Raw genomic sequence first — 23,797 nt, forward strand, 5'->3', positions numbered from 1 at the left:
TAAATAAAGAGCATCCGCATCAGAAGTATGGTATAGTTCTTGCACTGCATCCTCTCATACAAGCCTCCAGTGCATAACCCGTGAGAAAATCATACCATGACAAGGTCTCTTCAGGGAGGACGTTGTGGACTCTCCGGGCCAGGTCCAGCTGAGTGAGGAACAGCTTCATCCACCAGGCTGCCAGGAAGATGAACTCCTGCTCTCCTTTCCTCTGCTTCCACCTGCATTCACATACTATCAATTCATTTCTTCACATATACTAACTCTATGTGTGGTGAAATGGACAATAAAGCGGTCATTGATCTTCTTTACAATGCACTGTTCATCATTGATTTAACCTTGATGGCAGTAATGGATCGGTGCAGCGTCTGCAGTGATGTGGGCGCCTGTAGTGGTGAAGGAGGAGCTGAGTGGAAAGGTAAAGCTCTCGATTTCCAACTCCCACCTATGGTCATGAGATTTGGGTCATGAACAAAAGAACAAGATCGCATATACAAGCAGTTGAAATGAGTCTCCTCCGCATGGTGGCTGGGTGCACCCTTAGAGATAAGTTGAGGAGCTCAGTCACTTGGGAGGAGCTCGGAGTAGAGCCACTGCTTCTTCACGTTGACACCAGCCAGCTGAGGTCGCTCGGGCATCTGCTCCTGATGCCTCCAGGTCGCCTCCCTGAAGAGGAAGACCTAGGTCACGGCCTCTATGTCTTTCGGCTGGCTTGGGAAAGCCCTGGGAAAAGCAGACTGCTGCCTCCACAACACGATCTTAGATAAAGCGAAAGAAGATGGATGGACCAACCTGTCAGATGTGGATATCTGCATCTAAGGCCTCACCAGTCACCTTCAATGCCATAGTCACAATAATAGGACAATATAGGACAACAGTATGCAATATTGTTTGCGACAACTGAACTGCCAACTGTTCAAAATAAGTAATAAGTAAACGAATGTCTCTCTATCAACGAGACCCGCTGGACTCTAATAGGACTAAATATAAAACTAGTTCTTAACAAAAACAGGACAAAGACATAAATATAATCGTGATACCAATACAATGGTTTAGAAACGGCTCACACCTGGATTAGCTCTACTGAAACCCTTCCCCTGAAACCTGATTGTGCATCAACCCTGGTTTAGATCATCATTGTGGTTCTTGCACATTAACCTGGACACAGCCGCTGCAGCACATTGATGGTGTTACAAAGTCGGCCATTTTCTTTTGCTTCTTCGCGACGTTTGTGTGCGGCTCATATCCAGTGACACAGTAATCCCCGAGGCGGCTAACGCGAAGTCACGCAGCCATGTTACAATTTAATGGAAATATGATGTACAAGACGTTTCCATAAATTATGAACAGTAACCAAGCACAAGCCAACCATGTAAATTACAAGGGCAGAGCAGTGCAGTAGGACAGAGATCACTCATCTTTTACATCCACAATGGTGTATTTTTAAGGATTATTTTTGGACTACACAATTTAATATGAAAATAATGTATGAATTTAAAGGATGTAGTATTTTCAAATGCAAAGTCAGCAATTTTAGTCAACTAAAACTAGAATAAAACTGTAGAAAAAATGTATCTTTCACTTCTTTGAACACCGGTCTGTGTGTGCTCCAGCCATATACAAGACAGGAATTAAATACAGCATTCTCTCTCTATTTTCATGCAGCTCAATACCACTTGTAATGACTACAGTACAGTAAGCCGCACTGTACTATCATTGGCATTGGCAGCTACACAAATCAACAAGGCATGGATCCATTGCAAAATAAATTTGATATGACAACTGAGAAGCACGACATATTTCCGTGCAGTCATTGTCTCTGTGTCTAAACATTTCCAAGACACTTTTTCCCCCCCTTAACACAGAGGTCTAATCTGCCTCTCCCCCTCTCGCTCTCTCCGTCATCATTATGGAGAAAAACGTGATATAGCTGGCATGAGAATTAAGCGCTCAGCTGCTTCACAGAGCTACAAAGCCACAGAAGTAGGTCAGATGGAGATGGCGAAAAGGCAACGCAACAGAAGAAAGAGCAGCGGGGGGGAAATGCGAGCGTGAATCGTTAAGAACGGGGATGGATGAGCAGCAGGTGAGACAGAGGTGATGGAAAAGCTCTGGGTTAAACTTAAAAGGCAGAGAAAAGGCATGGTGGTCATGAGAAATAATAAGGCGGATTATGGGAAACGGTTACAGTAGAGTAGGGTACAGTGGAGTCAGCCGGATTTGGGGCCTTTTTATAGAGCCCTGATAACGAGATGAAATAAGGTTTACTAGTGGAGGGTTTGGCACTAGTAAGTCACATTCATAATCATAAATACAATATAATACATCTGAAATTGGGTTGGCTTAAAGATCCTGTGGTCTACTCCAGTCCTTCCCAGGGGTAAGGGGACCCTTGGGGGTACTCAAGGACCAAGCAGGGGGGGCACTTAGAACTATTCCAGATCGTGAAAAAAACAACATTTTTGATAGGAAAAGCTAGATTTTGCAGTAAAATGTGTAGTTTTGGGGAAATTCCAGGTTTATTTCGAATGCAACATTGCCTTTTTATTCGCAAACAGTGCTTTTAAGTGATTGCTTTCTAAATAAACTGACACCCTTGAGGTAGGGGGTACACGGACTGCAACTAAAGGTCTGAGGGGTCCGCAAGACAAAAAAGAGCAGGAACCACTGGTCTACTCTGCGCAATTTGTTTTGTCCTTCAAGATATTGGAAAAGCAGATATTGAATAAACACATTGGTCATCACAAGTGTGTTTGTTTGTTTTTCTTTCTTGAACAACAGGCTAGGTGTTGACATGACAGTGGCAGTGTTCTTGAAAGTTGTGAAATGTGCTTACAAACATCATTGTGGAAAACAGTCATTTTAAAACCGCATTGGGAAAGTTATGAATATTGAATTAGGAATGATCATTCGAACACAGTAATGTAAAATGTACACTCGCGTAAATGAAAAAGTACCAGTGCCTTTAAAGGGTTTATACAGGAAGTCAAATATAAAGGTTTTTAAATACTATAATTCAATGCCAATGCTCAAACAGGAATAGTAATTTCTTAAAGGAACAGGCCGTTTTTCCATACTGAGGTATGTTCTTACCTGAGCTTAGACGAGTTGATGTGTACCGGCCTGGTCTTTGTGCCTGTGGAGGAGCTTGGTCACTTCTAACTTCAACCCGTTTGGAGCTATTGGAATACATTGGGAGAGGCAAAATGCTAACACCATCTTCTGTCTTTTTGTGTGACTGAGGGCCCACAGTTCTTCCATACTGAGATATGTTCTTACCTGAGCTTAGACGAGTTGATGCGTCCCTGTCTGGTCTGTGTGCCCGTGGAAGAGTGTGGTAGCTTCCAATTACACCCCCGTTTGGAGCTACAGGAATACATTGGGAGAGGCAAAATGCTAACAACATCTTTGGTCTTTTTACGTGACTGAGGGCACGCACAAAGACCAGGCAGATACGCATCAACTCGTCTAAGCTCAGGTAAAAACATATCTCAGTATGGAAAAACTGTGGCCTGTTCCTTTAAGATTTGCAATCATTTCATCCAACAGAGGAAAGAGTATTAAACAAAACTTTTGTCAATTTCAGGCAAAACTGCAAGTTTATGTTGAAGACCATCATTTTGGGTATTTTTATACATTAAAAAAAATACTTCAATAAATGTTAATGGATATTTAAAGCAAATTAATGATTTTTAATGACGTTTAAGGCCTTGATTTTGTCACGATTTAATGACTTTTAATGCCCTGTGGAAACCCTGCTATAAGCTGCACCTAAGGACATAAGCACACGTTCCCCATATCTGAAGATTTATGTAAAATTGTGGGAGTACTATAGTACCTTTATTTTCATTTCCATTTTCTTGAAACCAATATCTGATTTCAACATGTTCCCCTCATCTGGGGAAACAGATGGGACACGTTTATAAAATATTTACAAAAGAATCTTATATATTAAAGACGAAGAGAGAAAAAATTACCAAAGAGTTAAATGTCTTTAATGATATAGACTACAACTGTACATTTCTACATCAGACTCTCAACAACTGCCAATTCATGACAACTTTTCCTTTTATGAACAGAAAACAGGAAGCAGTAATTCAACTTAAATATATGTATGTATGTATAATCAATCATTCTGCAGTTCAGCTTCTTTCCCATTAAATAATACCAAAAAAAAGGATGTCATATATGCACAATCATGTGGAATATAAATTACAATAAAGCACCATATTTGAAAATGACAGTATTATTCAAATAAATAACAAGCCATTTTTTTGTCAGACAGTACGATTTCATGTGGGAAGGAAGGCGTTTTTTTGTTTAGTTTTTTTCTTCCAAGAAAAACACTGACGACATACAACTCTAGATACAATAGAAACCATGTAACTCTGAACGACACCAACATAAACAGTAACTTTGTAGGTGACGGAAGTTCAGTCCAAAATATTCACAAACGGTTTGATAAAATGTACAAAATAAACAAGGGTCACTCAGTTCGAGATTGTCATGATGTGAAGTAAATAACACGCAACTATTGAGTGTAATAATTTAAACGTCCCATGGCGATGAGCACAACTGGCCGGAGAAAAAACACACACCGCACTGCCTCTCATTCTACTGTAGCTAATGCCGCACTCAAACAACCGTAGAGTTAACCTACCATATATAATTTTGTATATACTTTATACATTAACTTACATGCAGTCTTTGTCTTAATGCAACATTGACTATTGTTTTAGTTAAATGTAGCATTTCACTAAAAACCATATGGAGTACTGAAGGGAGAGTACAGTTTTCATGGTACCTCAAGTATAAATTAGGTGGCTCGGTTTGCCCAAATAGACTAAATTGTTCAATCTGTATAAAGAATCATTTTCAAAGGCATTTATATTACAGGCATTTGTAAAGCACATAAAAGTATATTCATCTTTAGCAGTACATGGGCGAAATACAACCGATAAAGTAGGAAAATATATTTGCCACCCAATATCTAAATGAATAAAGCAAAATGATTCATATATTTTATCAAATCTGCAAGAATTGAAGTTGGATCTTCCGAGAGGGTATGCTTTTCGTGGTCGATTTTCAAGATTTCAGTATTGTAAAACATTCACAAAGTACCTGTACTCCCATCCCCTCATTGTGCACGAACACATTTAAATAAAAACTGTACTGTCCCTTTAAAAACACTCCAAACTAGTGTATCCTTTGTCTGAGGATCATTTACAAAACGGAGATATTTACTGATAAATAGTTGCCTTGAAAAGTCACAAGAACATTTATCAAAGACAGGCACAAAACTGCCTATAGAACCTAAACAATGGTCTCTACGTCCATACATTGTATAGAAAAACAAAAGGTAATTGAAATACAACTATTTTACAGTCCAATATATGAGGGGCCATTTCAACCCTTGTCAAATATTATGTGCAATCTATTTTAATGCATGTTATTTGCGTTGAAATATGTAGTATTTATAAAACGGTTCAAAAACAGCAGTGAGGAACATGGATACTTTGTACACATGTAGAAAATTTGCAAGAGGATTCAATCATTTTCATTTAGAGCAAAGCCTACTGATAACGACGCCTTTAAGTCATTAGAAAAGTTGCGGGGGGTAAATGGAAGCATATTAGATTAAAAATTTTCGTTTTCCGATAAAGCATAAACGGGTGTTGGGTGGGGAACTTGCCACACTTCTTCACATCTAATAAAAATAGTCTGGAGGCAACTCGGATTCAATCTAGAGTTCAATATTTTGTGGACTTAAATATGGACTGTAGTAATCAAAACGACAAAACAAAACCACGATGTTTACAAAGTCACCAACCATTTCGTTTTTTTTTCATTTAAGTCAGTCAGAATACTGCAAATCCAGGTCCACTGTCCCATCCGTAACTACGAGCCTAACTCTCTTAGGCTTGTTTGACCCCATGGAGTGCGAACTTGGGACTGTCCCGTAATGCGAGGCGCTGTGCTGTTGCTGCTCATTGGGTTGACACTGCTGCTCCAAGTCCTTCCTGCAGTGCTCCTCCTGTGGTTTGAGTCCCGCGAACCCGCCCAGTGAAAACGAAGCGGGGTTGGTGAGCTGTGGTCCGCACGGCTCTAGCACAAGCCTCCCCTGGGTCCCGGATGGCTCCATGAGACAATGGTAGGTGTAGTTCGCCCCGCTGAGACCCGGGTAGCCCTCTGGTCCATCCCGGAGACCTAAAGTTAGCGAATGGTCTCCCGTGAAGCTTAAAATGTTGGGTAATGCTTGGTAACCGTATGGGAAAGACAAAGCGGGTTGAGCTTTACTTGTGGGAACTGAGGTGCTCGGGGGAGTGCTTTGAATAATCTGCGGGCTGCTGTGCGGAGGCATCGGCGAAAGCGTTGACCCGAAGCTAAAATCGAATGGGTCTTGCTGGGTGAAGCTTAGCTGGTGTTTATCTATATTCGACAAACTTGCCTTTTCCTGCTTTGCTGCCTTTTCCTGGCTCGCCATGTAGCTTTCCGTCATTTTGCTCGGGAAGAAGAAAGGCCTGGGTAGCGCTGAGAAGTTCTTGTACAAGTTAGCTTCGAAGCTATCCTGTTTCTCCATTGACATTTTCGTTTTTGGCAGCGGGAAGGACGTGCTGGGCTTGGGGAAATGCACACTCGACCGGCTCGAAGAGGAAGAGCTGTGAGAACTGTCTTTTGATGAGGCATACGATTGGGCCAAGCTAGTTTTGTGATGGCTGCTTGTAGGAATTTTGTGTTGCTGGATTCTCTCCGTGGCGCTTGATTTCACATGCAGTGCTTTGGAGCTGGAGGATGGGGTTTCCTTTGGAATAGGGGCGCTGCTGTACAAGTCCTGGGTCGGGTTGCCCCCTTGAAACTTAAGCACCCTTTGTATTACGGAAGAGGTCTTTTCGTGGAAGTTAAAAATATTGTCCATGGGGTTGTTGTTTTTCAGATTAAACAACTGGGGTGAGAGAAGCTTATTGGCAATGGGGGAATTTTGTATTTTGGGTATGCTAGTTTGTTCTTTAATTGCATTGATGTGACTTTGCGAAAAGGTTTGGGCAGATTTTGTGGGAATGCTCGGACGGTGGAAAGTTCCTTGATTTTTAAGACCACTACTGCCGCTGCTACTACTGCTGCTGCTACTACTTGTGAGCAGTTTGGATTGGCTGGCGGTAGGCTTGAGGTTCAAAGCCGATTGGGACAAATTTACTGGGCTTTGTGACGAAATTGAAGACGACGAGGGTGGGAGCAAGCGTGGTTTATTCACAACAGAATATGGCTGTGACTTTGGCTCTTCCTTTGCCAGAGACCGCACGATGGGAGTTTTTGTAATAATCCTGTCCTTGGGGATCAAATCTGCGCTGCTGGGTGCCGTGAAATTAAACCCTGCGTTGATCGGAAGCTTGTCTTTGGGGTTATCCTTCGCTTCACACTCCAATGGGACAGACTCACTCTTGGAAGTTGGTATGAGCCCGGGGAAAAAGTCCTCGCTCGCAAAGTTGTTACTTGGACTTGGCGGGCCCAAATATGGCGTCTCAGTCGTCCATGCCTCTGTAGGGCTATGGGAAAGCGGGCTGCTAAATGGGTCCGTAGGTGGATCCAACGAACATAGGTCGGACGGAGAAGATGGGAGGATATTTTGCGGTTGGTAGTAGCCCTCGAAATTAAGACATTGAAAATCGAGGAGATCGTCGCAGCAGTTGGTAAAGTTGGGTTCGCCAGTCAGCATGTTGTCCGCCGTTGGGAAGGGAGGGAATTGCGATGGCGGCTGGATGACAGAGCTTGGGGCGCTTGTACATGGCGGTGGCGGCTGCTGCTGCTGCTGCTGATGCTGCTGCTGCTGTTGTTGCTGCTGGCTCGTTTTTTCCAGAGTCTGTGATGAGCACAAGCCCTCGGACAGCCGCGAGAGACTGTTGTCGATTTGCTGGAGAGTGTGACTCAGGCAAGTGTTGGTTGCCTGGTCGGGCGCGGAGCTGGTGGGAGGAGGGTCGAGCGCGGGCCCACACTTGCGAGGCCTCTCCATTTTGTGCCTTTGCTTCCTTCCTCCGCTGCTCATCTCTGGCCTTTCCCCAGCTTTAACATGCTCGTTCGGAGGAGGCGAGGAGAGAGTGAGTGGTGAAAGTGACAGAGCCAGGGATGATGTTGGTTCAGTCTTCAAAATGCTGCTCAACTTCGGGGGGTCGTCCTTCCTCAGACTATCCAACAAACTTCTTTTCTGTTTGACCACAGCAGGCGCCTTTGCTTCAATATTATTTTGCGGTTCTGATTTTGCATCTTTCTCTTCGTCATCGTCTATCACCCAAATGTCCTCTGCCCGCCTACGCAATTTAAGAACAGGTACCGCATTATCATCTTGGATTACATCTGCTTTTTTCTCAAACATGCAACAAGGCTGGGAGAACCTATCTTCAATTTTAGGTTCCTTTACCACTGTAACTTCTGCCTTTTCTGTGCATTGCTTGTCGCCATCCACAAGCGGCTCATTCTTATCATCCCCCGCTGTGTCTTTACTGTCCGCGTTTGCATCAGCGGGGACATTGACAGCTCGTCTCTCACCTCTTTTTTTCAACCGATGCAATCTGTTCTTCGATTTTAGACTGGCCTGCACATGGGCCTGTGCCGCTTCCATTTCCATATTCAAAATTGATACAGAGTCCATTATGGCTTTGAAGGGATCGCAATCCGCAGCCTCGTCTCGCTTTTCTTTCTTAAAAACTATATTTTCAAACCCTGAATTTTCCATCTCCCAGAGTTTACCCCTCCGCCTTTTGAAACGAATCTTAAAATTATTCCCCGCATTTGCCTCGTCGAATTCGCCTTGATTGACAGGCACACACTCGGTCTCCATTTTTACACGCCTTAAACTATTGCCGTTATCGTTTCTCGCATCTTGTGTGTCCTCTACAACATCGTCATCTCCATCAACAACATAAATCTTTTTTCCTAATTTGCATTTCCTTTCCCTCGAAGCGTTTATTGGACTTTGCGGCGGCTGCTGGCTTGTTCTGGGCCTAAGAGTTCTCTTTATAGCGTTGGATCTCGCCTTTTTCTTATATGCTAATTTCTTCTTATCTTTCCTTAATCTTGCCCTATTTCTTAATTTCTCATTTGAACCCAATTTGGTGCCATCTTTCACTCCAGCTGCATTACAACCAGTAGCTCTTTTTGCAACTTCTACTGCTCCCGTCTCTAGCTCTGCTTCTACATCCACGGCGCTATGAAATGTGCGTTTTTTCAGAGGTATGTTCGACTGTATGTGTGCGTTGGCCTTTGCGGAAACGGCCGATCGTAGAGGTAGGCTGTTGAGGCAGTTCGCGGGTAGCTTATTAGAATCCTCGTTGCCTAGCTGTATACTTTCCTCAGTCAATTCAGTCTTAATATTCGATATAAGATTTTTCCCATTGCGTCTTCTAGCTCTTAGATTAGCTTCTGCTCTCCTCCTGGCTGCCCTAGACCTAACCTTTCTCCGCTTCAGGCCTTGCGGTTTTGAGAGTACATTAGTAGCACGCGTTGTGGTGATTGGTAGGCTAGATGCTAGGCAAACATCTTTTTGCAAAACTTCTTCGATCACTGCCTTGTCGCTTTTGAAAATGTCTGACAAGAGCACTTTAGCATACTTTTTAATCACAATATCACCAATTTCCTTACGGTTTTGTACCAGTTCGCTCGTAGTGGCTTGCTCTTCTTTGTGAGCGACAATTCGACCACATGTGCGTTTTGCCTTTTGCGGTCGAGCACCTTCTCGTGGTAATTTAGCCTCATCGATTTCTACCTCATCTTTTGGCTTGTCCGCCTTTGCCTCTTCCTTTGCTGCTGTTGCCGCCGTCTCCTCCCTCTCCTGTGTCTTAATCAACTTTTCCTTTGCGGCGCTTTCCCTGCAATTCAAATGATCAGCCTTGTTACTTCTATCTTGCACACTCACCTTATCGCCAGCCTTAAGAAGCATTTCCTTGACGCCTGCGCTCGCCTCTGCTGCCTCAACACTGGCACCTACCGGTTTCTGCGAACACCTCAATGCCCTTTTCTCAGGCTTTCGCACCAACACACTTTTCGCCGCCTCCCTGCAATTTGAATCATCAATATTGTCATTCGATTTCTGCACACCGTCCTTCTCGCCAGCCTTAGAAGTAACTGCCTTTAGCGCTACGGCTGAGTCAGCGGTCTCTACGCTGGCACCTACCTGCTTTTGCCTCAATGTCCTCTTTGCTGGCTTTTGCACACTTTTCTCGCTCTCCCTGGAAATCAAATCAGCATTATCATCAGTGCTTTTGGACTCCTGAACGCTGACCTTTTCGCCAGCCTTAAAAAGCATCTCTTTAACCCCAACGCTCCCCTCTGCTGTCTTTACATTGGACTCGAGTTGTTTTTGTGAACTTTTGACGTCTTGCTTTAGTGGCCTCAGCTTTTGTCCCCTTTTAACGCTTTCTCTAGAAGCCAAACCAACATTGTCACCTTTCGGTTCTTGCACACTAATTTTATCAGCTTCACCAATAGCCTCCTTCCCGGCGCTTCCCTCGGCTGTCTTTACATTGGACTCAAGCTGCTTTTGTGAATTTTTCAAATCTTTTGCCTGTGCCCTTGGCTTTTGCACACGTTTCACGCTCTCCCTGGAAGCTAAATCAGCATTATCATTATTCGTACCTTGCACACCGACTTTATCACCAGCCTTTAAAGGCGTCAAGCCAGGGCTCTCCTCTGCTGTCTCGACTTTAGAATCTGGCTGCTTTTGTACATTTTTCACATCTCTTTTCTGTGCCTTTTGTTTCTGCACACTTTTTGCGCTTTCCTTGGAAGTTAAACCAGCAACATCCTCATTTGTATCTTTCACGCTGACCTTCTCGCCCGCCTTAAAAAGCATTTCTTTCACACCTGTGCTCCGCTCGGCCGACTCTACACCGGCAACCGCCTGCTTTTGCCTCAGTGTCCGCTTTTCTGGCTTTGGCTTCTGCACACTTTTGGTGTTTTCCTTGGAAGTCAAAGCAGCGCTATTATTATCTGCATCTTTCACACTAACCTTCTCACCGGCCTTGAAAAGCATTTCCTTGACGCCTGTGCTGCCCTCTGCTTTCTCTGCACTGGCCTGTAGTTGCTTTTGTGCGCGTTCCAACTCTCTTTTCTGTGCCTTTTGCAGTTGCACACTTTTCGGGCCCTTGGTTCGCCGGCAGACCTGAATCCTTGCCTCATTTCCGTGGACTTCTGCTTGCGGTATGGTCACCCTTGTGAGGGTTACAGTAAGATATTGCTTGAACGAATGCTGCGGATTGTCCCTGGCCTTTTTCGCACCCTTCCTGTCTTCTTTCGCAGGGTTCACCGTGGTTGGAGGGAGCACAACCGGCGCTTTGATAGTTCTTTCCTGATTTTGCGTCGCAGCTTTTGCGATGGTCTCTTCCACGCTGCTCACTTTTCTGCCTTCTTGCACTGATTGCTTCATGGTCTGCTCCTGTTTGATTGCACTGCAGGTGTTGTTTTCCTGCTCTGTAGACTTTTTATTTGCCGCGCCGTTATTTGTAATGGGTTTGCTCTCGTCGCTCTTCGTCCTTGAAGAGGCCCTCAAATGAATTGCCCGCCTGTCTGCCGCTTTTATACACTTCTTCTTAATGCCGGCGTTTTGACATGGCTGCCCACTTTTCTTCTGAGCGACGGCGGGTTTCAGAGCGAGCGGCTGCTGCGCGTTTACCTCAGAAGAACTGCTAAGTCTCTGCTCTCTAGGTTTAATTTCCTCCAGCTGCAAAAGCAAAGCCCGCTCCTTGCTTTTAGGGTCCTTGCAGCTCAAAAGGAAATCTACCGAGTGCCGTCGGACCCGGACCTGCACCTCTCGCAGCGTGACTTGGGACAAGAGCGGAAGTGTCCTGAAGCGCTTGAGCCCAGATGGTTTCAAAAGTCGTTTTGGTGATCGGCGGTGAGTCTGACGTCTCCACCTGTTTGCCAGTTGCCGGTTTTTCAGGGCATTTCTCCTCATCTGCTGCGTGAAGGAGTTTCTTGAGGGGATGGCTGTAAATCATTTACAAAAAAAAGAAGAGTTAGTTCAGATGTAAAAATGCACAGAAGATAATTTGTCGGTCTTAGTCAATGCTTTGTTATAAACCAAGCTAAGATTTGAAAGTTAAATACTAAATTGATCTAAAAGATGGTTATTGTCATGGATGACCGATGATAACCTTCAGGTGGGCGAGATTGACAAAAATGAATGTCTCAATATTTTGGGGGACTTTCAAGAACGATGATGAAGGGATATTTTGCAAACCATCAAAAATAGGCGAAAATGTGCAAGAAAATAACTACATTTAGGTATAGCTTCGTCGCTCAAAAAGATATTTGGCTTGGACAAACTACAAAAGTGCAGAAAACAAACACCTAATAACCTTTTTTGAGAGACTACACATCAAGTATATTTTATTTCTATTTGTAGCAGCAGATTTTTGCCAACTGTTTTGTTGGTTTCTTTGGAGATATAATTGATATTTTAAATCTTCCACAACGGCAATTTCGACATTATCTTGTAGACGATATATCACTCACTAAATATTTTTCACTGTTAAATATACCAGCAATCAATACTTGTGCTTGTCATTAAATTAGGATATCATGAAAAAGTGCATTTACTTCTGTTTTACAACTTAAACTGTGGAACTAATAAATGATAGACGATAGACTCATTACATGCAAAGTGAGATATGTATAGCCTTTCTTTGTTATAATATTGCTTATTATGGCTAAGCTTGTAAAAACCTCAAATCAAAAATCTCTTTGCACGAAATGAGTCTATATCATATATTAGTTTCACATTTTAAGTTGAATTACAGAAGTAAATGAATTTTTCCACGATATTCCTATTATATGTCGAGCACCTGTATATTTATACTGAATACATTCACTGAATATATGAATATTACAGCAGGTTGCTTTCTGGGGGCAAGGAAGAATCTCAGTGGGGAATTGGGGTTTCCAAAATATATAAATAAAAACAAGCATGCCGACTTGGTCTGTGTGCTACTATTACATCAAATTGAAAGTAAAAATCTCAGTGCAATGTCTAAATGAACCCAATGAACAGTGGGAGGGGAAAAAAAAAAAATCTGATATTTTGTAGAGGCAGCTTTTCAGCTGAAGTCATAAGCTCTGGCGCCCCCTGGTGTTGGCTTTGAGGCTGAACTGATTTCAAAATGTTTTCTTAAGTATAAGCGTCCAGATGTACCATGTGATTTTTACAGTTCGACTTCAAAAAAGGAATATGTACCAAATATAAACACTTTCATGTGTTGCCCTGCACAAGATACTCATTTAAAGATAGTTAAAACATCAACTAAAAGCTGCTGTAAAAACTCTTCATGGTTGTTAAGGAGACAGGACTATTCTAATTCAGTCTACATTTTAACTTGGTCGGGTAATTACACATCTGCAACAAAAATAATAGGGCATTTTTATTCATTTATTTCCTAATCTTACCCCTCTCCTGAGATCAAATAACCAAAGGTTTCAATTTATTCAAATACATGTTAATTTCGGGGTTTTAAACATCAAGAACAGGCTGTATTTAACTGTGTGCTTTGCAATCAGACCACTTAAGTGAAAAAGCCTCGTTTTTAACACAGTGTGAGTGTGGAAACAAATTAACAGCCTAATCTCAGCACAGGGCGGCCCATTTGTCAAGTTGCATTTTGTTAATTGGGAAAAAACGGGCGCCCAAATTGAGTGAGAAGGAAAGTGCGATAAATCTAAGCTGAAACGACACGACAGACAGTGACAGAGACAAACGAAGCGGGTTAAAAATCACCCGATCAATTTTCCCGTGGCATAAACAGAACCGACATCATGATTTGTGACGCGTCCAGTGCCATTAATATACTGTACATCTATTTTTATACGATTGCCCTTCACAATAAAAGATGAATACGTGAGACAAGCCACAGTGTGTCATTTCAGAAACAGCGGAGGGTATTGAAGCTGAACACATCAGCAAATATGTAGAGAACAGATGTGCGGCAAAACAAATGTGGCTTCTGTTCAGACTTCAATGTTGTCCTTCAATGCCTTATATTAACAAGCTCCAGACACAGCAAAACGATACAATATGTGCATTTACTGGGGATTTTTGGCACTTTATAAAGCCATGCCTTGTATATTGCTAATCATCATTCATTGTTTTGTCTTTATATACTAATTTCTACACTTTGTTCAGCTGGGTTTGTTGAGCTATGACTGCAGATTAATCACTATCAAACTAATTCTTGTCAGGGTTTATACAAGCAGAAGAAAGTGAAATATAATGCTCTCAAATGCCATTTTAAACCACAAATGTTGTCCTTTAATGCCACAAATGCAGCTGAAATACTCGGCACATTTATCTCAAGATTTGAAAACCTTTCATCAAATAGACCATCATTTTCTTACCATGTAGAAATTGTTGAGACAAGTCATAATTTTCCAAGGAATTTTAATTTAATGCCAGTTTTAATCCAAATGTATGCTTTTTAATGACATTTAAGGCCTTGATTTTGACATAATTTATGTGGTTGCCAATTCAAAAGGACTGCATCAATTCAGCACTATTTGTCATAAATGCTTTTCTCTCTCTCAAATGTTAACCTCTAAACCTCCACCTGAACCGAGTGCATTTTCTTTTCCTTCTCAACTGGAGAGCAACAGTGTAACGCCTCATTTGAAAGCTAAGACCTACAAAAGTGATGGTACGTTTGTAGGTCTTTTTTTTTTTACATTGCTTTTTTTTATTTTTTTTTATTTGTTCAGGCTTTTTATTGGCTACATTTTGGGCTGCTATGATTTTTGGTGTCGTCTTGGCCTTTTATACTGTGTACTTTTTTATGTTTTTTAAACTGTGTGAAGCACTTTGTGGCTTTTTGTCCGTGAAAGGTGCTATACAAATAAATCGTACTTACTTACTTATTGTACCTTTTTTGTTGTGTTTTGTTGCATTTCTGTTGCTTCTCCGGCCTGTTTTTGGTGCACTTTTACCATGTTTTTGCTACTTTTGGTAGCTTTTTTGTCACTTTTTCATTGCTTTCTTTGTTGCGTTTTCACCATATCTTTGTACCTTTTTTGTTGCATTTTTGTTGTTTTTCCACCACATCTCTGCCACTTTTTTGTTGCGTTTTGTCGCATTTTTGTTGCTTCTCTGGCGCTTTTTTACTGCGTTTTCTTCATGCTTTTTTTTAAGCTTTTAGATTTGGGTAAAGCCAAATGTGCTCGGTTCAGGTGGGGGTTAAGAGGTTAACGCTCCTGAACCTGCAGCACGGAATATCACGTCATTCACTTAAATTGATTACATAGGTTAAAAAAATCTATTTGTGCTGTTGTCTATGTAATCTAATATGACTACTGATTCACTCCATTCTCAAAATTAATAAAGGCATTTTCTGAGAGCTAATTGTGGGCATTTTTAAAGGGAAAATGATTTTGTTTACTGTTGCGGTTACCTGTGTGTGCTCCCGGTGTGAGCGGTCGGTTCAAATGTCCTTTTTCCCGGTGTTTGTGAAGGTATCGCTCTCTCAGTCGATATTTCTGTGAATCCTTTGTCTCCTCCGACTCGGGCAGCTTCCCCTTCTGCTTGAAATGCCCCTCCCCGTTCCTGAAAAAACAAGTCGATTTTAGCGCGACAAATTCAACGAGGGAGCACAACAAAACAACGTCTTGAAAACTTCTACTGACTTCTCGCAGGTGCAGCACTCGCACATCTCATTGCCCTCGCCGAAGAAGCTGGCCCCGTAGTAGCAGGTGATCTCTTCTCCGGGCGCGATTGGACGGACCACCTCGACGCACGCCACGTTCTTCTCACTGGGGACGAACTGGGCGTGTTGCGAAAGACATGGGGAGACACGGCGAAAAGACAAAGACAAGGTGAGGCCCCGGGGACAGGTGCAGAGGAGCAGATGGTGCGGCTGATGTTTATGAGTGCATTGGAAATCTGCTAATAATGCGTCTAATATTCTCTCTAATATTCTACACTTTTACACTTTATAGTTATAACAGTACCGGCTCTGCACATTTACTCAGGGTTAAATGTAAAAACATAGGGAACTGTCGCAATCAACAAAGCCGATATTCAACCAACAGCTGCAATAATTTAAATATTAATAGGGCTGGGTACTGTTAAATTTTTTCGATACCGGTACTTTAACGATACTTGGTTTTCGATACTGATACCTGAACAATACATTTTTTACATCTGTTTATGATTCTAGACGACAAATAATAAAGCACAGATTAATAATGTCGATTTATTCCTTTTCTTTCCGTGTAATTTCTTTTGCATTTGTTTGAGGTGAAACAACCAAGAAACTTCCTTTAACTACAATCTTTTTTTTTAAATTTATATATATTTGTATTTATTTGTATTTATTTTTAACTGATTTTATTTATATTTTATTTTTAATTCTCAAAATTTCCCCCAATTTCCCCCCATATTTTTCCACTTGTATTTCCCAATTTTTGCACTTTTTTCTAAAATTTTCCCCATTAAAACAAAAAAATTCAACTTGTGCTTCAATGTTTTTTTCTTCCTTTTAAATTTTGATGACCAACAGCATCAAAACTTGAATATACATACAACATGGGGAAAAAGGTAAATTCCCCATAGACTTTCTATTGGATTTATTATTTATTATTACAGTTATTTTTGTCAGAAAAATCGCAATTAGATGTTTTTCCATAATAGCACACACCAGGGATTATTATTAATTAACTGGTAACCACCGGCCACGTGTGGTTGGACTGGACATTTCATAACAAGATTGTAAACATTATTTTTTCACCAGTAATAATCATGAAACCTCCTTCAAAAATGTAATTATTAACCTTTTAGCCACATGAACCGAGCACATTTTCTCCAGTTTGGCTTTACCCAAAACCTCCATTAAAATTAGTTTTGTAGGTCTTAGCTTTCAAATGAGGCGTTACACTGGCCTATAGGCTGTAACCTTTTTGATTTAGGTAAAGCTGATACGAAGATCAGACAGATGCACTTGGTGAGGGCGGGGGTTAAGAGGTTCAACAAAATACAAATATCAGTCAAACCTTTTCATACTAAATCATCAAGCATTTAACGCCTTAATTTAAGCACAATTTATTCATTGACTTAATTCTTTTGACTGCCCCACGGGAACCCGGATTAGTTAAAGTGAATTACCTTGCAGTTTGGCTTGCAGTCTTCAGACCAGACGATCAGCAACAGGAGAAACACAAAGTCAAGTTAGTGTCAGCAGTTAATCACCTGATCATGATATTTCAAAACACACAGAAACAGGAGTTAATCCCAATGAGACAGATTTGCAAACTGAGGATGGCATTTAAGGCGAGACACTGCAGGTGAATTAGACTGGGAATCCCCGTGCCACTGTGTGCGCTCCAATCATTTCGAACTGCACAGCAGCCTAGGGACCATGGCCCAAATCTTCACATGGATTTGGGGACCAGTCACATTCAGAGGAGGGACGGCAAGATGATGACGCGCTATTCGACATACGGAAGCTTGTAGTTCGTTTACGGATAATTAAAAAAATATGTATTGAGATTTCAATTTGAAACTTTTGCTGAACATTACTGATTTAAATAGGAGAGAAAAAAATTTATTGCAAAAGGCAACAGCCAAATTGCCTATACTTTCAGCGAAAGTATTAGTATTAGTAACAGATATTTTCAGAGATTTCGGATCTTGTTTAGTTTTTGAATAAGCTCATTCGTACCAGACGTCTCGCAGAAGGAAAAACAACACATTTAGATTATAGCGTCATCACGGCCTTCAGGACACGTGGATGTAAAATCTGTCAATATTTGTGAATGAATTCTCATGGGAAAGACGGTTTTGCGAAGCGATGGAGCTGCTACTTCCGGGTTATCTCCGCCTCATACGCAGACAAAAAAAAAAAAAAAAAAAAAGCATCGTACGGGGTAAGTTTTGTTATTTTTACACTCTGACATGAAAATGACGATGTTATGGGAGGAAACTAGATCGCTCTTCACTGTGTGAAGCATCAATACTTTCACCTGCCGTGTCTCGCCTCAATATATGGTTCCAGCTGGGTGTCCTTGAGGGTAAAACTCAGACAGGTGCAAAGATAAGCAGTGATACAGTACTGCTGACACTACTGCAAATGCTCAGTTTCAAATGTTTCCAAGATACTGAAAAATGTTTCAACCTCCATGAATTCAATTGTAGTTTTAGTGACGTGTGTTATTTCTGACTAGAACGAAATATCCTCACAAACTAGTAGGAAGAAAAGGAAAATACAACATGCTGAAAGGAACAAGAGACTAATAAATATGTGATGTAACGAACCAAAAACATGGGTTAAATGTGTGGATGTAAAAAAAATGTGCAGTGTCATTGAAAAAAACTTTTAAATTAAGTTTTAGTTTCGTTCTACAAAATTCCTAATTCCTTCTAGCTTCAACTGGCCTTAATGTTTTTAGACGGATGTAATAAAAACGTCATGATGATGTCGTGTAAAGAGCAGAACATAGTTCTCAAACATGTCCGATTGCTGAGCTGACCGTGGTTGATGAAGGCGGCGGGGCCGAGCCACAGCTGAGCGCAGCGTTTCCGCGTGGAGTACATCACGCTGAAGTCGTTGACTCCAGCCCGAAGCACCGCGCTGTCGGACGGACTGAGCTCGGCGATGCAGCCCAGCAGCACCTCCACACGCTCCCCGACAAACCTGCAGAACAGAACACGTGTGACTACAGCAAGTCCACAGGCCCAGACATCACATACAAGAGGTCAAAATCACCCTCTTTAGGTTATTCAAACAGAGCGCTGAAATCGTGGTCTATGATTTGAACACTTAAGAAATGTTTTTGAAAACTGAGTCACTGATTTAGTGCTTTTAGATCAGAGAAGTTATAAACGCAAGGCCAGGCCGTCATTGTTCTAAATGACAAGTTTTAACAGTAAACACAATGAACCGTCACCAAAAAAGGTAGAAAGAGTAACTTAGTCCAAACTACAGAGTTATATAATTTAGGAAATATGTTTATTACGTCTTAATTCTGTAGGTTCTCTGAGAGATACAGACGGCGTCTCTGGAATCGGCCATATATGGTCATTTTTGAAAACAATTTTGAGAAAATCTAAACTTTCTCTAATTATTCAAAAACTATTTCAACAAACGCTTTTTGTTATGATTATAGTTTTCTACTAAAAAAAAATACAAAGACATGGAGAGGAGCAAAGTGATTCAACTGCCCATAAATACATAAAAAAACGGAAAATGCAAACATGATGCTATATGTTAGCATCATGCTAATGCTAGCTTGCGCTTGCTATGACTGCCATTATTTCACTTCTACAGAACAATTTGCTGTGAGAAAATATCGTTAGCATCACAATTAGTAATAGTTACAATCAGGCCCATGAAATCGTAACTACTCTATTGTTTGTTGATCGTGCTTTCAATGAAACAATCTAAAATATCCTCTATGTATTTTGGGAAACAAAAGTGCAAAACATAAAAAAAATAATACAATTACATTTCCTGCCACGTGCGAGAATCAGAATAGGTTTTGTTGCTTTGTCAGTGAAAGGTTTCACAAAATAGGAATAGACAGACATAGACAATAAAAATAAATAAAACCACTACAAATTTGCAAATGCCAACATAACGAATTTCAAAGTTAGTCTAAATAAACCTTTTCATCCTCAATCCCAGAATTCCAGAATTTGGAGGAATAATATTAATTGCAAAACATGTTTGCTTAATTTCACAGCCCTAACCCGAGCGTCAGTGACACAGAATAGCCCTAAATCGACACCAGACTGACAGTAAAGGACAAGGGGGTGAGTACCAGTGTCGAGTGGCGGTGATCTTTGCTCCATTGGTCTCTGAGGAGTAACGGTCACATGAGTCCAGCTTCACTCCGCTGTCCAACAGGAAGGCGCTCAGGTAACGGTACACCTGCACAGTAGACACAAACATGGGGTGAGAACAGAGCTCAACGAGTAACTGAAAACTATTAGCCACACGTCCAAACAAGGGCGAGGAAAAACATGATGTCTCGAATATAGGTAAGATTAAAACAAAATACAACCCTTGTTCAACACTGAATAGCTTTGAATTATTGTAGCGTGTCTAAAATTAAATATGAGAACAAACTAACCTTCTATACACAGACATTTACATTACATTATTGCCGCAGTTTGTCAAACATGTAAAACACGCCTTACTATTATAGTGCTCAAAATATCTGGAAGTCAGGCCTGTGTCAAAGTCAAGAGCAGTTTACTGAGTGTGACCCACGTGTTGCCGGAGCAGCTCCAGTCGGTGAGCCCCCAGGGCGCGGAAATAGTTTCCGGCCAGTTCTCCCTCAGTCAGAGCCTCGTACGTCGCATCGAAGTCCTGCGTCCTCTGGAACCGCAGCAGCGTCTCCTTCAGGTTGCCCCATCGCCGCACCTCAGGAGGGGGGCTGCAACAGACGACATAGAGTTGGATCAAGTAGGGAAAGAAGATGCTGCCGAGAGCTGTCACGGGGGCTACTTAAGAAATACAGAGCTCATTAATAATCCAATTAGTCCTTGGAGCTCAATTTGAATGGACTGATTAAAAACCTGCCCCCACAGCACTGCAGGGGGGCATGTCCTCTGCCTGCAGCCTGGGGGTGAATGGGCCCAACACCTAACCTCTTATCCGGTGGTCCTCAAACAGTCAGCCTAGAACAAAGTATTTCTAAAAAGGGCTGAAAAAGATCTGTAACTTGACTAAATCATTACTAAACTGGGTGTAACAACAGCGTTTCCCAGACTAAGGGTGTGTGTTAATCTCCTAATGTTTTTACAGTCTTTAAAAATAAAGAACGACACTTACTGTATTATTTTTCACTTTTTAATGGTTGTTTATTGGTCAGTACGGTAAAGTTTTATATGTTAATGATTATTTAACCTCTTAACTCCCGCCTGAACCGAGTATATTGTTTTCAGTTCAGTTCAAATGAGGATGAAAAGAAAACAAAAAACAACAACAAAAGAGCCACAAAAACATGATTAAAAGTGACAAAAAAGGAAATAAAGGGGCACAAAAGAGCCACAAAAACATGATTAAAAGTGACAAAAAAGGAAATAAAGGGCCACAAAAGAGTGACAAAAAAAGCAACTAAAATGTGCCAGAAAAAGCAACAGTAACATAATAAGAAAGCGACAAAAAAAAAAAGAAAGAAAACAAGACAACAACAAAAAAAAGAGATGAAAACATGACCAAAATGCCTCAAAAGTGACAAAAATGCAAGGCCAATAGGTTGTAAACTCTAGTCGAGAAGCTTTTAGATTTGGGTAAAGCCGAACTGGACAAAATGTGCTCAGTTAAAGGCGGGAGGTAAGAGGTAAAGAAACAAAATGTATTGATTGTCATATTAGTCACATTAAGACTGCAGGCCGCTGTGAGACTCTGGGGGGCCACAACAGTTTCTTATTTTAACCGAGTGCATTTCCTTCAGTTCAGCTTTACTTTACACTTTGAGCAGTGTAACGCCTCATTTGAAAGCTAAGACCTACAAAACTGACATTGTTGCCGTGTTGTTACCGTGTTGTCTCTTTTTTTATTTTTAGGTCCCATTTTTGCCAATTTTTTTTTGTCACTTTTTCATCACATTTTTGCCACTTATTTGCTTACATCTCGTCTCATTTTTGTCCATATTTAGACATTTTTCTTTTATTTCTTTTAGATTTGGGTAAAGCCAAACTGGAAAAAATGTGCTTGGTTAAGGAGCGGGTAAGAGGTTAAGAAAAACACTGCTTTAATACAATACTATGGCAAAAATAAGGCAGTATACAATTAAAATAAATGAAGTATACCATTGCACAGAACTCAAGAGTATCACCAGAACAAGCTAAGCTGGCACACGCTGCCCTAAGCCTTACCTGATATTCATCTTATGGGTGCTGAACCCCAGGAGTGGGTCCAACACCAGGCTGGTGGCCAGGTCATCCGTATCACACAGCTCCTTCACACTCATTCTAGTGCAGCCGTCCATCGCCTCCCACCATCAGCATGCTGCAAACACAGGAGAGAGGCCGGGTCAAAACACCAGCAGTGCATTAGAAGAATCACCGACGGGGATTGACATCAACACTAGCCAACAACAGCAAGCCCCAGTAGACTTCTATTTTGTAACTCAACTCTCACCAGCCATGTTGGCCAGATGAATACAATATGATCTAGACCCGAGTTTGAAAACAATAAGTAAAACAAACATGGGAAACCTGTTCGAAGTGTTGCAAGTATCAGATAAACTAATCAAAACAAGTGGCTATTCTATGCTAATAATACAGACAAAGAAAAGAAAGAAAACGTCTCAACTTTATAAAATTAGGCTACATTGAGTGGACAATAACATCGGTTTAAAAAAAAAAAAAAAAAAAAAAAAAAAGCCACAGTCACAAGTGAGCAGTGAGTAATAAAGTTATTGTCACTCCCTGGTCACAGTCACAGGTTATGAGGTAAACATAAGATTAAACCAGAACTAAAAATGGTCTGAACTCGGTCAACCATGGCTAAAATGGGTCTAATTAAGCAGGACTGAATGAAAGACTGAACAAGCCCCCCAAAAAACTTACAAATCAGAAGCAAATACAGGGTTTAACTAAAACTACATCTTTCGACCAGGCAGGGTGGAAATCGGGTTATATCTACACCACTATTACAAAGGGTGTAGCACAAGTCTATAACAAGACAAAATCGGAACAAAATCAGGCTTAAACCTATCACGATGGACGTCAGTATTTCGGCCATGGCTAGCTACATCCAGTCTGCCTCCCTCCATCACTGACTGCAGCGCTCTGTAAACACCGCATCGTTAACATTACAATTTGATGATCGCTACAGCCTTTGTAAAACTAAAACACACACATTTCAACAGCTTCCCCGCCGATTCCCGAATGATGTGCGTCAAATCCCAAACTATACTCAAGGTGGACACTGTGTTTTCGGCGAGTAACACCGTGGGAAATGCAGCAGGTTATCAGCTGAGTGGATACGCCAGCGCGAAGCTAGCCCTTTAGCATTCTGCGGCTAGCGAACGTTGAGTGGCTACATCCGCCATTTACTGCAAAACTGACCAAATACGACAAATAATCCGAATGCATAACCGTCCTCCAACATACCTGGGAGTCTTTTGCAGTCAACAAAAGTATCGTCAAAGGAACAGTGCCCGCAAGCCGCTTGCTCGCAGCGGTTTTCCTCTGCTTGCACTCGGGTTAGCCTAGCCGCATAACAAGCTAGCTCCCCGCCGTGTTGCTGCAGCAGTCAGGAAAATGGAGTCTGCTCTCCCTGCACAACAACTCAGGAATTTGTCGATTTGCAACAACGCAGAGAGTCGAGTCGCGGGGAAAATTGTATGTCCTTGCAGGAGAAAAGATCGGCTATCTCTAAAATTGCTGTTAGAGGCGAAACGCGGCGTTAATTAGCTTCATACAAGGCTCGCTGCTATCAAAAGTTGATAAGCGACATCCGCCAATATCGTAATTCTGTAGCCCGGAGCAGCTGCAGATTCGCGACTGCCAGATTTACAGCTGCAGATTCACGACACTCGCCTCGTGAGACTGAATACGAGTGCAGGATCAGGCAGCGGCCAAAAATCTCACTTTATTTGTTTCTGTTGTATCATTTATTAGGTAACGGTTAACGGAAAACTCTGTAATGGCGCTGGCCTGGCTATACCATTTTTCAAGCAGTGGAACAAATTGTCCTGCAGTAATTTCGTCAAAGCAGATATTAACATATAAAAGAGAGAGACAATTATCTAACTGCGCATCTACTTATAAAGCCTTTTTATCTATCGTGAATTAATAGGCGGTTGTTGTATACGTTAC

The 23,797-nt window shown here is 41.6% G+C and overlaps 1 protein-coding gene across 1 annotated transcript; it reads right to left on the bottom strand.

Moving 5' to 3' along the window:
- Window positions 1-4,013: 4,013 nt before the first annotated feature.
- kmt5c (lysine methyltransferase 5C) lies at window positions 4,014-23,467 on the bottom strand. Its single transcript, XM_079564717.1, has 9 exons — window positions 23,090-23,467; window positions 21,848-21,980; window positions 20,235-20,400; window positions 19,783-19,892; window positions 18,493-18,656; window positions 17,129-17,148; window positions 15,652-15,788; window positions 15,420-15,571; window positions 4,014-11,976 (listed from the first exon to the last, which is right to left on the bottom strand). Exons 2-9 carry the CDS (start codon window positions 21,958-21,960, stop codon window positions 5,855-5,857), a joined length of 6,984 nt encoding a protein of 2,327 aa, XP_079420843.1. The 5' UTR covers window positions 21,961-21,980; window positions 23,090-23,467; the 3' UTR covers window positions 4,014-5,854.
- Between the last annotated feature and the right edge of the window lie 330 nt (window positions 23,468-23,797).

The sequence above is a fragment of the Gobius niger genome, assembly GCF_951799975.1.
Source record: "Gobius niger genome assembly, chromosome: 10".
NCBI lineage: Eukaryota > Metazoa > Chordata > Actinopteri > Gobiiformes > Gobiidae > Gobius > Gobius niger.

Bases quoted from the DNA above. Each gene is read 5' to 3' on its own strand.
- kmt5c (XM_079564717.1), bottom strand. From the start codon at position 21,960: ATGGACGGCTGCACTAGAATGAGTGTGAAGGAGCTGTGTGATACGGAT. The intron at 20,401-21,847 runs GTAAGGCTTAGG...CGTCTGTTGCAG, and splicing joins ACCCATAAGATGAATATCAG to CCCCCCTCCTGAGGTGCGGC. The intron at 15,572-15,651 runs GTCAGTAGAAGT...TTGTTTTTTCAG, and splicing joins GAGTGCTGCACCTGCGAGAA to GAACGGGGAGGGGCATTTCA.